This window comes from Arvicanthis niloticus, chromosome X (assembly GCF_011762505.2).
Source record: "Arvicanthis niloticus isolate mArvNil1 chromosome X, mArvNil1.pat.X, whole genome shotgun sequence".
In the NCBI taxonomy this organism is placed as follows: domain Eukaryota; kingdom Metazoa; phylum Chordata; class Mammalia; order Rodentia; family Muridae; genus Arvicanthis; species Arvicanthis niloticus.
Genome location: NC_047679.1, coordinates 117,074,295 through 117,089,539, shown reverse-complemented (window position 1 = coordinate 117,089,539; position 15,245 = coordinate 117,074,295). Strand labels below are relative to the sequence as shown.

Genomic DNA, 15,245 nt, shown 5'->3' with positions numbered 1-15,245 from the left:
TATAGGAATACATATTTGTTGTTCCCCAGAGGCAACCACTTTTAGCTACTTCTGGTATTTGCCTTCCTATCTCCAAATAACATGCTTGTCTTTCTCCTTCCTGCTTTAGAAAAATGAAGATTTAGGTCTCTTTTAATGTTCCTTGTCCCATGACCATAGCCACATGAAATTCTTTTCTACAAAGCTTCCAGTATATTTTTGTTAGATCAATTGGCTATATTTAACTCAATTATTAAGACTGGAATTTCTCTGGGCAGATGACTCATATTGTAAAATATGGTCACTTTCCTTTCTCTTGTGTTTTTGTTAAAATTTTCTTTTTACTCTATTTTTCTATATGCTTTGCTTTCTTCTTCTCTTAATCTCTTTTGATTTTAGGAATCATAATTTTTTTCATATGTTTACATATATTGATTGTCTTTAAATTTCATCCAAAAGAAATAACTTCTAGAGTTTTTGACTTGCTTATAGCTTTCATCTCAATATGTAGGTGCATGTCATTTGGGGGCACTTCTTACTAGTCTCTTTAGTAGCCCGTCTTCCTGTCTACATGCCAATCTTTTAAAAATATTTATTTAACTTTATGTGTATGTGTGTCTTGCCTGTATGTATGCATGAACACTATGTGCATACCTGGGAGTCAGAATAAGGTGATGGATCCCATGGAACTGGAGTTTGGATACTTGTGACTCATTATGCGGATTCTGAGAATGGAGTCTGTATCCTGTGCTGTAACCTGCTGAGCCATCTTTCTAACCTCCTGGCCTTCATCTTATTTTACCCTCTATCGCATAGAAGAAATTTAGAAAATACACATTAGGTCATATATTTGCACACATTTTTGAGATCTTGCACGAATAAGAGTTTTTACTGTACCTTAATGCTTTGATTGTAAAGATGGCTAAGTATAAAATCCAAATAAGAAATAATTATTCTCAGAAAATTGAAGATACCACTTCACTGTTATCTGATTTCTAGAAGAAATATGACACTAGTTTGACCCTCTTCCTCAGAAAGACATGGGGACCAATACATAAAGTTTGTTGATTGGCATTATTTTCACTCAATATCTTGGTATTTTAGGGTATTAGAGTTTTGTGGTAAAAGTGTAGAGCCTAAGGCCTTTTATATACTAGGCAAGTATTCTAACATTGAGCTGTACCTAGCCCTTGCTGATCAGCTGGGATCTCCAGTCCAAATTTATTTCATTTTACTCCACCTTATTCTCCTTATTTTCCTTTTCTGGAATTTCTATTGTGTTGGAATCCTGGACTATCCCTATAATTGTCTTTTCTCTGGCTGCCAAGCTTTTTCCTCTTCTATTCTGCTGTCAGGAAGTATCTGCTACTCTTCCTAATTGAGAGTTTGATTGCTGTCACCATTTTTTTAAAGATAAATTTTTATTGGCATATACTTATTATGTAAGGTGATAGATTTTATAACACCGATTTAAGTAGATCTTGTGTATTGAACATAGTTATGGCTTATTATCCTTTCTTATTCCAACATCAATCTCCCTAGTCTCCTTTCTCTTCTCAAGTAGTCCCTCTTATATATGAATGATACCTTTATATATGTCACTCTATATGTGTATATTCTTGGTTTTATATTTATTTTTGAGTCTGGCATATTTTACTTTTAATATGATGAGTCTAGCACTACTCTTTTTTTTTCCTAAAAATGACACAATATTATGTTTCATTATGGCTCAATAAGATTCCACTGTACCATGCTGTCCATTCATCTGCTGAAGAGAATTACATACTGTGAATGTCTCTGCTGCAGACCTAGATGTGCAAGTATCTCTCTAGAATGCTGATTTAGAGTCCTAATGGTGGTATATAGCTGGGTCATATGGCAATTTCATTTCAATTTGTAAAAATGTGTATATGTTTGTGTTTGTGTGTTTGCAGATACATGTGTGTATGTGTGTAGACATTTATGCACGAGTATAAATGCACATGTGTGGCTGGGTGTTGAGGCCAAAGATCAATCTTTAGTGTTATTCCTTGGGTGCCATTCGCCTTGGTCTTTTGAGACAAAGTCTCTCCTTAGCTTAGAACAAGAACTTAGTAAGGCTGACTGGCTACCAGGTGTCAGAGATCTGCCTATATCCTCCTTCCCAGTGTTGGGATTATAAGTGTATAAGTACTGTAAGCCACCATGTGTATCTTTGTTGTTTTGTTTGTTTGCTTTGGCTTTTTAAGACAGAGTGTCTTAGTTTGGGTTTTACTGCTGTGAACAGACTCCATGATCAAGGCAACTCTCACAAAGGAAAACATTTCACTGGGGCTGGCTACAGGTTCAGAGGTTCAGTCCATTATCATGAAGGTGGAGTATGGCAGTGTCCAGGCAGGCATGGTGCAGGAGGAGCTTCTGTACTGGGCAGAGCTTCAAAACTCACTCCCACAGGGACATACTTACTCCAAGAGGCCACACCTCTCAAAAGTACCACTCCCTATGGGACAAGCATGTTCAAACCACCACACAGGTTATCTCTATGTGGCTCTGGCTGTCCTGGACTCGATTTATAGATCAAGCTGGCCTTGAACTAACAGGGACCCACTTTCTTCTACCTCCAGAGTGCTGAGATTAAAGGTGTGTACCACCTTTGCCCAACATATCTTTTGTTTTTAAATTTTTAAAATGCAGGTTCTGGGGTATCTAACTCAGGTCTTCATGGTTGCAATTATGTTATCAACCGAGATGTCATCCTAGCTCTAGTTGTGGTTATTGAGGAACTTCCATCCTGATTTCCACCGTGGCTGTGCCAATTTTCTGGACTCCCTGAGTTACTTTTAATAGAATCCTTATTCTTTGTTTTAGACTTTTTTTATTTATCAATATGAAGTTAATAATATATTTTCATTTTAAAGTAGTTTTCTTCTCTCTTCATAGTGCCAAATGCATTCAAACTGGTTTTCCATTTTTTTCTTCATTAGCACCTGTCCCTTGTCTTGTATGATGTTCTGAAATGTCTATTATTTGTTTGGTTGCAGTAAGGACAAACATGAAATCTGACACAAGTCTCCTGTGCATTTCTGGGTTTATTGAGTATAGTCTTCAGTCTGGGATTGTTTGTCTCAGATTGTTTCCTTTGGCATGCTAATGAGAGATGGGGGGGGGGGCTTTGTTACCACATCTATCTTTATACTTTCTCTTCGATTGCTTAGATCTTTCAGACTGCTGTTCAATATAAATATAATTGACTGCTATAGCGCTTAAAGAAAAGGGATGATGGTCTGAGTTGTTAGATATATAGATAGTTAACTCTTCTCCTTGCTTTCAGTATGCTGATCTGATCTCAGCTGAACCTTAGTCCCTTAGTCCAAATGCCCTATGGCTTACTTTTATCACATCTTCTGTTGATCAGGCTCACGTAACTCGGTTATGCTTAGTGCAGATTTTACATTGTTTATTTTAGATTTTAATGTTCATTTAATTTTGGTTTTGGTAATGGATTTATTAAGATGCAAATAAAATACTACAAAAGTCACCCCTTTAAAACAGTGGTTCTTAATCTTCCTAATACTATACCCTTTAATATAGTTCCTCATATGTTGTACTGGCTGGTTTTGTGTGTTAACTTGACACAAGCTGGAGTTATCACAGAGAAAGGAGCCTCCCTTGAAGAAATGCTTCCATGAGATCCAGCTGTAAGGCATTTTTAAAATTAGGATCAAGGGGGGAGGGCCCGTTGTTCGTGGTAGTCCTGGGTTCTACAAGAAAGCAAGCTGAGCAAGCCAGGGGAAGCAAGCCAGTAAGTAACATCCCTCCATGGCCTCTGCATCAGCTCCTGCATCCTGACCTGCTTGAGTTCCACTTGTGACTTTCTTTGGTGATGAACAGCAGTGTGCAAGCTGAACAAACCCTTTCCTCCCCAACTTGCTTCTTGGTCATGATGTTTGTGCAGGAATAGAAACCCTGACTAAGACATATGTGGTGATCCCAACCATAAAATTACTTCATTTTTACTTTATAACTATAATTTTGCAACTATTATGAATCACAATGTAAATATCTGTTTTCCAGTGGTCTTAGGTGAGTTCTGTAAAAGGGTCATTTGGCCCCAAAGGAGTCATGACTCACAGGTTAAAAACTACTGCTTTAAAGCATACAGTTCAATTGTTCAACTGTATTCATAAGCTTGTATGGTTATCAACACAATATAAGAACATTTTTACCATTATAAATTCCCACCCTAAAGTTTTGTCATGATGGCACACACTAGTTATTCCAGCACTGACAGGCCTGAGGAAGAAGGGTGTTGAATTTGAGTCATGCCTGGGCTACATAGTGACATCCTGCCTTTGAAAACAAATACATAATGGTAAGTAACTAATGGACCAAGCCAAAAATAAAATAAAAAAGAGAGATTTACATGACTTTGTACCTTTTAATAGTCACCTCTTACACTGATTTTCCCCAATACATTCAATTAACATTCAGCTGTTAATTTGAATTCTGTTTTTGTAACTTTGCCTATTCTGAGTATTTCATAACACAAAAACTTAAACTATATGGTATTTTTATGTGGCTTCTTTTTCTTAATACAGTGGTTCTCACTCTTCTGCATGCTACAGGTCTTTTAATACAGGTCTTCATGTTGTGGTGATCCCCAACCACAAAATGATTTCATTGCCACTTCATAATTAAAATTTTGTTATGGTTATGAATTGTAATGTGAGTATCTGATATGCAGGATATCTGATTTTGCGACCCCAAAGGGGACATGATCCACAGGTTGAGAACTGGTTATTTAACAGGTATTTTTGAGTTTTATGCCATTGTATGTAACAGTACTTTATTCTCTTTTCCTGTTTGAATATTTTTCTGAGTTGATAGATCATATTTGATTTATATGACCATTAGCTGGTTGGTATTTGGCTTGTTTTTATCTTTTGTTTACCATAGCTATAACATTTTTTTAAGAAATGTTATTATTGTATAGTGTACATGTGTTTTTCCTGCATTCATGTTTGTATACCATGTGGATGCAGTATCCTCAAAGACCTGAGGATGGTTTTGTATTTGTTAGAATTGGATTTACAAGTGGTTGTTAACCATCATATTGGAGCTGGTAATCTAACCCGGGTCCTCTCAAAGAGCATACTTTTATAATTTTTTATTTATTTATATTTTAGATGTCATCCCCTTTCCCCACTTCCCCTTCCTAGAACCCCCTATGCCATCCCCACTCCTCCTTTTTGCTTTTATACCATTTTAATTACAAGGAAGTATTAAGGTCAGTTCTAGGTTGAGGAACTAGCAATACAATAAGATGCAAATAGTCCAGGAACAAGAAAGACAATAAACACAAATAGTCAAAGAACAAGCAAGGCTATAAACAAAGTTCCTTGAACATTCCCGTGATCACTGTTTCTAAGGGCTTATCAGGATGACCCAAATATCTGAGTTTACTTCCCTGTCCTAGCCCAAAGTCATTTTTATGTCTGAAGCCTACTTCATTGCTCTAGCCTAAGATTTAGATTCCTGCCTGAAATTCTTCTTTGTTCTAGCCTAAGATTTAGATTCCTGCCTGAAATTCTTCTTTGTTCTAGCCTAAGATTTAGATTCCTGCCTGAAATTACTTCTTTGTTCTAGTCTAATGTCAGAGTCCTGCTTGAAGCCTACTTCCTTGTCCTTGGCCAATGTTGTATTTCTGCCAAGTAGCTCATTTCCTTGTCCTTAGCCCATGTCAGATTCTTGTCAAGCAGCCCCAGAAGCTCTATGCCTCTCCCTTTTTTTATTTCAGTAATAAGACTGAGCCTGTCTTAGGTCATTCTGACAAGAATGCCTTCCTTACTCGTCATGGAATATGCATTATCCAAAGCAATGAACTTATGACTTAAGTTGGTGAGGCTCTGTGCAGAATCTTACCCGTCCTTGGCTTGCCAGCCTGTTAGTTTAATAACTCTGTCTGGGGGATGCATGTTTAGGTTCAAGCCATGTACTTTGGCTGCCAACATGTTGATGTTGTTAAAGAAAAGCTTTAACACAATGAGCAGAAATATAAGTATTCCAAGAACAAAAAGAGCTAGCATTATCAAGTTCAATATGCCATTATTGAAGCTTGACCAAGTGTTAGAACATGTGTTAAGGCTCTTTTAATTGTCAAGTTAAAATTACTTTTGTTTCTTCTACAGTATTTAATGTAAGATGCATTGATTGTATACTTTTTAATTGTGTTAACGTTTTGAAATCTGCCATGTCATTTATGGAGGTCTATCAATCAGCTTTTGTCTTATTGCCCTGAGTATCACAGAACTTGATATTCTGAAAAAAAGCTTGCAAGTACTGAAAGAAATGAGTCAGGCTTTAAGCAGAAGCAAGAGGGTAGTGGCCTTGATTATTGCTGGTATAACAGCTTTAATTACATTAATTGCTAGCACCACTGCTTCTGTAATTGCTTTGACACAAGACGTTAAGACAGCTACTTTTGTTAATCATTTAGCAAAAAATGTTACTAATGTGTTGAATATTCAAGGGGATTTAGATAGGCATTTGGAACAAGGGATTGATACTCTTTATCCTATTCAAATTATTTGAAGAAGTCTCGTAGTTTATGAGTAAGGAGCCATCTTGAGTGTCATGCCAAATACCATGGGATTCGTGTTAGTTCTAAAATTTATTGTGGTAGTCATTATAATTAGGAAAAAGTTTAAAGACACTTGTAGTGTATTTGGCATAATTCTCACACCTCTCTGGATGTTTTAACTTTGCATAATGAGCCTATGAATGTAAAGAATGCTGCTTTGCTGAGCGTTGATGCGGCAGATTGATGATAAAATTACCCATGGCTTGAGGTCAGTATTTCTATTTTAGTCAACCATACTTTCATTTATACTCTTAACAATTGAGCCATCTCTAACCCTGTTACAAAAAACATTAAGCAAATTTTAATTTTCTTTTGGTTATATACCTAGGAGTAACTCTATGGTAACTAAGAAGTCATCTATGGTAACTGTTAACAGTGAACAGGATCTTACCATGTAGTCCTGGCTAGCCTGGAATGCAGTCTATAGACCAACTCAGCCTTGAATTCACAGAGACAAATCTGTTCCTGCTTCCTGAGTTTTGGGATTAAATGTGTGAGCCATCATGCTCAGTTAAGTTTAATGCTTAGCTGTTGGACTGTTTTTCATAGTGACTCCAGTTTTCTATTACTACCAGTCGTGTGTGAGTTCTGATTGCTGCACATCCTCACCAATACTTGTTTGTATCTATCTCATAAACACTTTGAATTTCTCTCTTTTAGAAGTACAGGGTATCTCTTTGAGAAGGGGAAGGGGGCATTCTCTAACATAAAAATCAGCTGTTTGGTCTTTTTCCTCTTTCAACTTGTAATTAGATGCCATGTGTGAAAGCAAATTTTTTTTCCAATTTTTACATTTTGCAAATATTTTCTTCCTTTTCAAATATTTTTTTGTCGTAAGACAAATATGTCATCATTCTAGTTTGGTTTCATGATGGAGATTAAATGCATGTATCAGTCTATCATCTTTAAGTGTTGATCATTTATTCTTATTTGAATTAGATTATTTGTTGTATTTTATTTACATTCAGTAGAAGGCTGTATATCTTAGTTAGGTATAGCCCCCTCCCAGTCTTCTTGTGTTATACACACTCCATATGCACATTCAATCTAACCACCCCCCTCTTTTCTTAACTATGGTCCCTCCACTGTTCCCAGGACCCAATGTCATGACCCCTATATTTATAATGGCAGCAAGCCAATTACTGAATGAAATACAGCACCAGTTGATGAAGTCTGTATTTTTCTTGCGATCTTAAAAAATACTCTGTTCTCATACCCAGTCAGATTTATATTTAGCACAACCTATTTCTTGTCTAGGCCTTTGCCTATGGAGCTGGTCTTTTATTAATGTTCTTGGACAGATTGAAGAACATTTTAATCATTCTAACCTGTTGTCACTTCCTACATTCTCAAATTTTATGCAGTTTATACCAATGTGCATTTATATGTGGAAAACTTTTAGACTTTGAAATGCTGTAATTTCTACCTCTGAAATCCTTTCTTCTTTCTTTCCTTCTTTCCCTCCCTCCCTTTGTTCCTCTCTCCTTCCTTTCCCCCTTTCTTTCCTTGTCTTCTTTCTTTTTCTTTTTGAGTTAGGGTCTCTGTATTATGTAGCTCTGGCTGGCCTGGAATTCACTATGTAGACCAAGCTGGCTTTGAACTTATAGAAATCTACCTTCTTCTTTCCTCTTGAGTGCTGAATTATAGGTATGTGCCCTCAGATTTTTAAAATAGTATTCAGTTTTTCAGTTATATTATTTCTCTTGATTTTCATACTGTATTCAACAGTGATATTTCTGATACATATTCCTTAATATTTATAAAAGATTCATGTCTGGGGACTACTCAGAGAACTCTTGGGACTTGGCATTTCCATAGGTACATGTCTGTTTATTTTTTATTAAAATTGCTAAAAAATTTTAAAATACATACATACATACATACATACACACACATATACATGTATATGTATACATATATGTATTGTATTTCTTGCAACCAGAGATATGGATGATTGTGAGTCACTATGTGGATGTTGGGAACTTAACCCTGGTCATCTGGAAAAACAGCAAGTCCCCTTACCTCTCACCCATCTCTTCATCCTTGGTATATGTCTTTTAAAAATAAATTATTAAAATTTATTAAAATTTTAATATTTAAAATTAAAGTAATTCTATATGGAATTTTCATAAAGATTTTGTTTGATTCCTGTGTCATCTCTACATGTCTTAATTTAATATTTATTGATCATTATCTCAGAGATAGCTGCATGACTCTGCCTCCATAGTGCTAAGATTAAAGGCTTGTGCCACTGTACCCAGGTGATCATTATTTTTTATTAATTAATTAATTAACATCCCAAACACTGCTTTTGGTCCCTTTATCACTGAGTCTCTTCCCTCATCCCCTTTTCCTCTGAGAGGGTAGGACCCTCCCTGAATTTTCCCCACCCTAGAATATCTAGTCTCTTCCAGATTAGATGCATCCTCTCCCTCTGAGATCAGACAGGGCAGCCATGAAGACTGAGCTGCCTGTCTGCTACATATGTACCAGGGGCCTGGTTCCAGCTCATGTATTTTCTTTGGTTGGTAGCTCAGACTCTGAGGATTCCTAAGGGTTCAGGTTTGTTGACTCTTTTGGTCTTCCTGTGGAGTTCTCATCTATTTCAGGGCCTTTAATACTTTCCCCAACTCTTCCTTAAGTGTTTCCGATCTCCATCCAGTGTTTGGCTATGGGTATCTGCATCTGTTTTAGTTAGCTGATGGCTGGGTGGAGCCTCTCAGATGACAGTTATGCTAGGCTCCAGTCTGCAAGCATTACAGAGTATCATTAATAATGTCAGGAACTGGTACTTGCTCGTGGGATGGGTTTCAAGTTGGACCCGTTATTAATGTTGGCCTTTCCTTCATTCTCTGCTCTATCTCTGCATTTATTTTAGATGGGACAAATTTTCAGTCAAGAGTTTTGTGAGTGGATTGGTGTCCCTATCCTTCTACTGGGGATTCTGCCTGGATACAGAAGGCAGTTTCTTCAGATTCCATGTCCCCACTGTAAGGCATCTTGGCTAAGGTCTCCTACATTGACTCCCAGGAGCCTCTCCTATCCTAGGTCTCTGAGACTTCCTAGAGATTTTTGCCTCATCCCACCCCTGGCAGTTGCAGATTTCCATTCATTCTCCTGACCCTCTGGAACTCTCCCCTGTCCCTCTTCATAGCTGATCCTGCCTCCCCATTCCCCTCTCACTACCTGTTTTACCTAGTTCTTTCCTTCCATCTGGCTCCTATAACTATTTTGTTTCCCCTTCAAAGTGTGGCTCAAGCATTATTGCTTGTGTCTTTTTTCTTCTTTAACTTCTTTGGGGGTCTTTGGGGTGTATCATGAGTATTTTGTACTTCACAGCTAATATCTACCAGTGAGTTCATACCATGCCTGTACTTGTGGGAATGGGTTACCTCACTCAGAATATTTTCTAGTTCCATCCATTTGCCTGCAAAATTTATCATGTCTTTGTTTTTAATAACTGTATAGTATTCTATTGTGCAAATGAACCACATTTTCTGTATTCATTCTTCAGTTGAGGTACATTTGGGTTGTTTGCAGATTCTGGCTATGAATAAGGCTATTGTGAACAAAGTGGGGCATGTGTCCTCAGAATATGGCGGAATAGATTTTGGGTATATGCCCAGAAGTGGTATAGCTCTGTCTTCAGGTAGAACTATTATCAATCTTCTGAGAAATCAGGAGATTGGGTTCCAGAGTGGTTGTCCAAGTTTGCAGTCTCACCAGCAATGAAAGGGTATTCTCCTTTCTCCACATCCTTGCCAGCATATGCAATCACTTGAGTTTTTGATCTTAGCCATTCTGATGAGTGTAATGTGGAATGTCAGGGTTGTTTTGATTTGCATTTTCCTGACCACTAAGGATGTTGAGCAATTGAGAATTCACTGTTTAGTTTTGTGCCCCATTTTTTAATTTGGTTATTTTGTTTTTTAGAATTTAGCTTCTTGAGCTATTTATATATTTTGGATATTAGCCTTCTATTGGATGTAGAGTTAGTGAAGATCTTTTCCCATCTGTAGACTGCCCATTTCTCCTATTGACAGTGTCCTTTGTACAGAAGCTTTGTGGTTTCATGAGGTCCCATTGATCAATTGTGGATATTAGAGCCTGAGCCATTGGTGTTCTGTTTGGGAAATTGTCTCCTGTACCAATGAAGGGTATTTCCCACTTTTTCTTCTATTAGGTTTAATGTATCTGGTTTTATGTTGAGGTCCCTGATCCACTTGGGCTTGACTTTTGTACAGGGTGATAGGTATGGATCTATTTGAATTCTTCTACATGCGTAGATCCTGTTAGACTAGCACCATTTGTTGAAGATGCTTTCTTTTTTTCCATTGTATGGTTTTGCCTTCTTTGTCAAAAATCAAGAGTCCACAGGTGTGTGGGTTTATTTCTGGGTCTTCAATTCTATTCTATAAATTGACCTGTCTATTTCTGTACCAATACCATGCATCATCATCATCATCCTCATTATTGCTATATAGTATAGCTTGAGGTCAGAGATGGTGATTCTTCTCAGAGTCCTTTTATTGTTTAGGATAGTTTTGTCTATCCTGGGTTCTTTGTTTTCCATATGAAGTTGAGAATTGCTCTTTGAAGGCCTATAAAAATTGTGTTGGAATTTTGATGGGGACTGCATTGAATCTGTAGATTTGTTCATTATCTTTTTTATTTATTTTTTTAATTTTTTTAAAATTTTATTTAATATTTTATTTACATTTAAGATGCCATCCCCTTTCCCTATTTCCCCTCCCTAGAACACCCCTGTCCCATGCCCCCCCTTTCCTTTTTGCTTTTATACAATTTTTTTAAATGTTAACCAAAGGATTTATAAGTTTGGTAATGCTCAATCAGAGGTGTAACCCAATACCCAACCTAGATATAAAAACCATCTTTGACTGGTGGAGACCTGTGAACATCTGCCTCCATGCCCCTTCTCTCTTTCTCTCTCTCATCACCTAGCTTCTCCTCTCCTTCATCTTCTCTCCTTACTCTGTTCATTATCTTTTAATGACAGGAATGCCAACGAAAATTGAAACATCGACTTGGTCTGGATTCCTATTTGCTCAAACCTGTTCAACGAATTACTAAATATCAGTTGCTTTTAAAGGTAATTACATGAAGTGTTTGCATGGTTCTTTACTTAAAAAATTATTTTATGTATATGAATGTTTTACCTGCATGTGTGTGTAGCTTGTGTGTGCCTTATACCTATGGAGGCCAGAAGAGAACATCAGCATTATAGCCTGTTCTGAGTCACCATGTGGGAACAGAGAACCCAGGTCCTCTACCAGAGCAGCCAATGCTCTTAATCAACGAACCATCTTTCCAGCCCCTACTTGTTTATTTGTTTCATTTACTTATTTTTTGAATCAGATCTGGTAGTCATTTAAAAGGAAGTGGCTGACTAGGAAGAACTTGCAACACGTTGAAGGAGAGCAATGGCCAGATTTAACTGTATGATTTTGCAGTGTGCTCTTTTATGTTATTGTACAAATGTCATGTACAAGGTGATTAAGCTGTGATATATGGAGTATTAGCTCTTGATCCCCCATATAATTTCTGTATGAATTTAAGCATAATATTTTATGAAAGAATTTTTCATATGCTTACTTATTTTGATATTATATTTCCTATTGATCTTTTCAATGAAAAATGCAAATGGCATTCCTCTGGTTCATTTGGAAAAAGATAGTAGAATCTGTATCTTGTATAAATACAATATTGCTTCTTTTAAAATGTGTTTTATGATACTATATGCATCATAATTAACAACTTATTGTATTTAGAGGAGGAAAACTTGTATAATTGCTTTGAACACTAATCTCTGATGTCTCTTTGTAGCTGTTGGTCTTTAGCTCTAAACACATTGAGTGCCCTTTGTTTTATACTTTTTCCTCATTATTCTACTTCTTCCCCAATTTTGACATTGTTATTAAACAGAATGTTAATGTGACAGACAATATGAAAGAAATTACTCTAAAAATGACAGAATCTTTGGATTACTGCTCAAAAGCATATTAGCTTTAAAAATTGTAATGTGACTAACATTAAGTTTAACTCTTGACTTCTAATTAAGGAGCTTTTAAAGTATAGCAAAGAAGGTGAAGGAACTGCTAAATTAAAGGAGGCACTTGACTCAATGCTGGAACTGCTGAAGTCAGTGAATGACTCCATGCATCAGATTGCGATCAATGGCTATATTGTAAGTAAAGTTTAGAGATTGTTGGAATTGGGCGGGGGGCAGTAAACTTGTCAAAAAACCTTCTTTTATCTACTGGATTTAATTGGGAAATATCACATAAGAGGCAAACAAATGAGGATAAAATATACGCATTCTTATTGATAATGCTAAGTGGAGAATTGGCTGCAGGTCAGCAACCAAATGTAATTTTATGATATTTTCCTGATCTATAGCAGCATGCCATCAAATCTGGAACTTAGGAAATTTGGCTTGAATAGATGCTTATGTCAGCTAAGCAAATACAATGTCCCTGAATTGCTGCTTACCCTAGTCTAGAATAGGTATGAATAAAAGTGTCAAGTCTTTAAGGCTTGCCACCTTTCTCTCAATCGGTTCCATCCAAAGAGAAACTCATGTACCAATCAGAACTGAGGAAGAGATATGAGCATTGCTGTGTACCCCATTTTTAATTGGGTTGTTTGGGCTGTTGGTATCTGACTTCTTCAGTTCTTTAAGAATTTTGGAATTAGCCCTGTGTCAGATGTAGGATTGGGGAAGATTTTGTCCAATTGACAGTGTCCTTTGCCTTACAGAAGCTTTGTAGTTTCATTAGGTCCCATTTATCAATTATTGATATTAGAGCTTGAACCATTGGTGTTCTGTTTGGGAAATTGTATTCTGTACCAATGCATTGAGGGGGTATTTCCCATTTTCTCTTCTATGAGATTTAGTGTTTCCAGTTTTATTGAGATTTTTGATCCCTTTTTACTTGACTTTTGTAACAATCACTGGTCATTAATATCTCTCAACTCAATGATATCAATTCGCAAATAAAAAGACACAGGCTAACAGAATGGATGTGAAAACAGGATCCATCATTCTGCTGTATACAAGAAACACACCTCAGCCATAAAGATAGACATTACCTCAGAGTAAAGGGCTGGAAAAAAAGTTTTCCAAGCAAATGGCAGTGTTCTTTATCTTTCCGTTTTGTGGACTAGGGAGGAGTATTGGCATTAGTTCTTTGAACATCTAGTAGAAATCTGCACCAACACTATCTGGCCCTGGGACTTTTTTTTGGTTGGGAGACTTTTGATGACTACTTCTATTTCCTTAGACATTATAGGGCTTTTTAAAATAGTTTACCTGATCTTGATTTATCTTTGAGATGTGGTATCTGTCTAGAAAAATCACCCATTTCATTAATCACCCATTTTTTAATTTTGTTGAGTATACAGGCTTTTGATGTAAGACCTCATGATTCTTTGAATTTCTTCAATGTCTCTTGTTAGGTCTTCCTTTTTATTTATGATTTTGTTCATTTGGATATTGTCTCTGTCTTTTGGTTAGTTTGGCTAAAAGTTTGTCTATCTTGTTGATTTTCTCAAAGAATCAGCTCTTGCTTTTGTTGATCCTTTGTACTGTATTCTTTTTCTCTAACTGATTCATTTCAGGCCTGATTTTGATTATTCCTATATGTAGGAAGCCGCTGTTAACGGTGATATAATCTTCCATTTCAAGATGGCGCTGGCCTCGTGTCTTCTCCAGATGTAAACAATTATCTGCGCAGCTGCTAAGGCAGGGAGCGCACCAAAGTCACTGCCAATCCCGAGGCATAATATTGGGTGGTGAGCGAACAGCCAATCAGAAGTGAATAAGTCACTCTAGGCTGTATTTAAGCTAGGCCCCTTCCGGATCTCAGCCCTTCCGTCCTTCCGCCCTTCCGCGTCCTTCCGCGTTTTCCACATGTGTGATACAGAGTAAAAAGTCCTCATTTTGCAGTAACTACCCAAATTGTGTCTCTCATGTTTCTCTTCCACCCGCGTGGGGCAACACCGGAGGGGCGTGCGTTAGATCTATATACTTTTCTCCAGGGTATTTGCTTCTTGTTTTTTCTTTTAGAGCTTTCAGGTGCACTTCTAAATTGTTGGCATGAGAACTTTCTAATTTTCTTATAAAGGCACTTAGTGCTATGAATTTTCCTTTTAGCACTGCTTTCATTGTGTCATAAATTTGAGTATGCTGTGCCTTCATTTACATTGAAATCTAGGAAGTCTTTAATTTCTTTCTTTTGTTTCTTCCATGACTGAGTGATTATTAAGTAGAGAGTTGTTCAATTTCCATGAGTGTGTAAGCTTTCTGGTGTTTTTTTGTTGTTGTTGAAGTACAGCTTCAATCCATGGTCTTCCAATAAGATACAAGGTGTTATTTCAGTTCTCTTTTATCTCTTGAAGCTTCTTTTGTGACCAATATATGATCAATTTTAGAGAAGTATCCACAAGATGCTAGAAACAATGTATATTCTTTTATGTTTGCATGAAATATTGTATAGATGTCTGTTAGGTCCATTTGATTCATAGTGTCTGTTAGTTTCATTATTTCTCTGTTTAGTTTTTGTGTGGATGACCTGCCAGATGGTGAGAGTTGGGTGTTGAAGTCTCCCTCTATTAATGTGTGGGGTTC

The 15,245-nt window shown here is 36.8% G+C and overlaps 1 protein-coding gene across 5 annotated transcripts in view; it reads left to right on the top strand.

The window, feature by feature from the left end:
* Mcf2 (MCF.2 cell line derived transforming sequence) overlaps positions 1–15,245 on the top strand; it is a 106,367-nt gene that overhangs the window by 70,501 nt on the left and 20,621 nt on the right. For all 5 annotated transcript variants that reach the window (XM_076918242.1, XM_076918244.1, XM_034485229.1 and 2 more), the window contains 2 exons: positions 11,616–11,708; positions 12,678–12,803. In XM_076918242.1, coding sequence (XP_076774357.1) covers positions 11,616–11,708; positions 12,678–12,803 — 219 coding nt within the window. The remainder of the gene's footprint in view (positions 1–11,615; positions 11,709–12,677; positions 12,804–15,245) is intronic.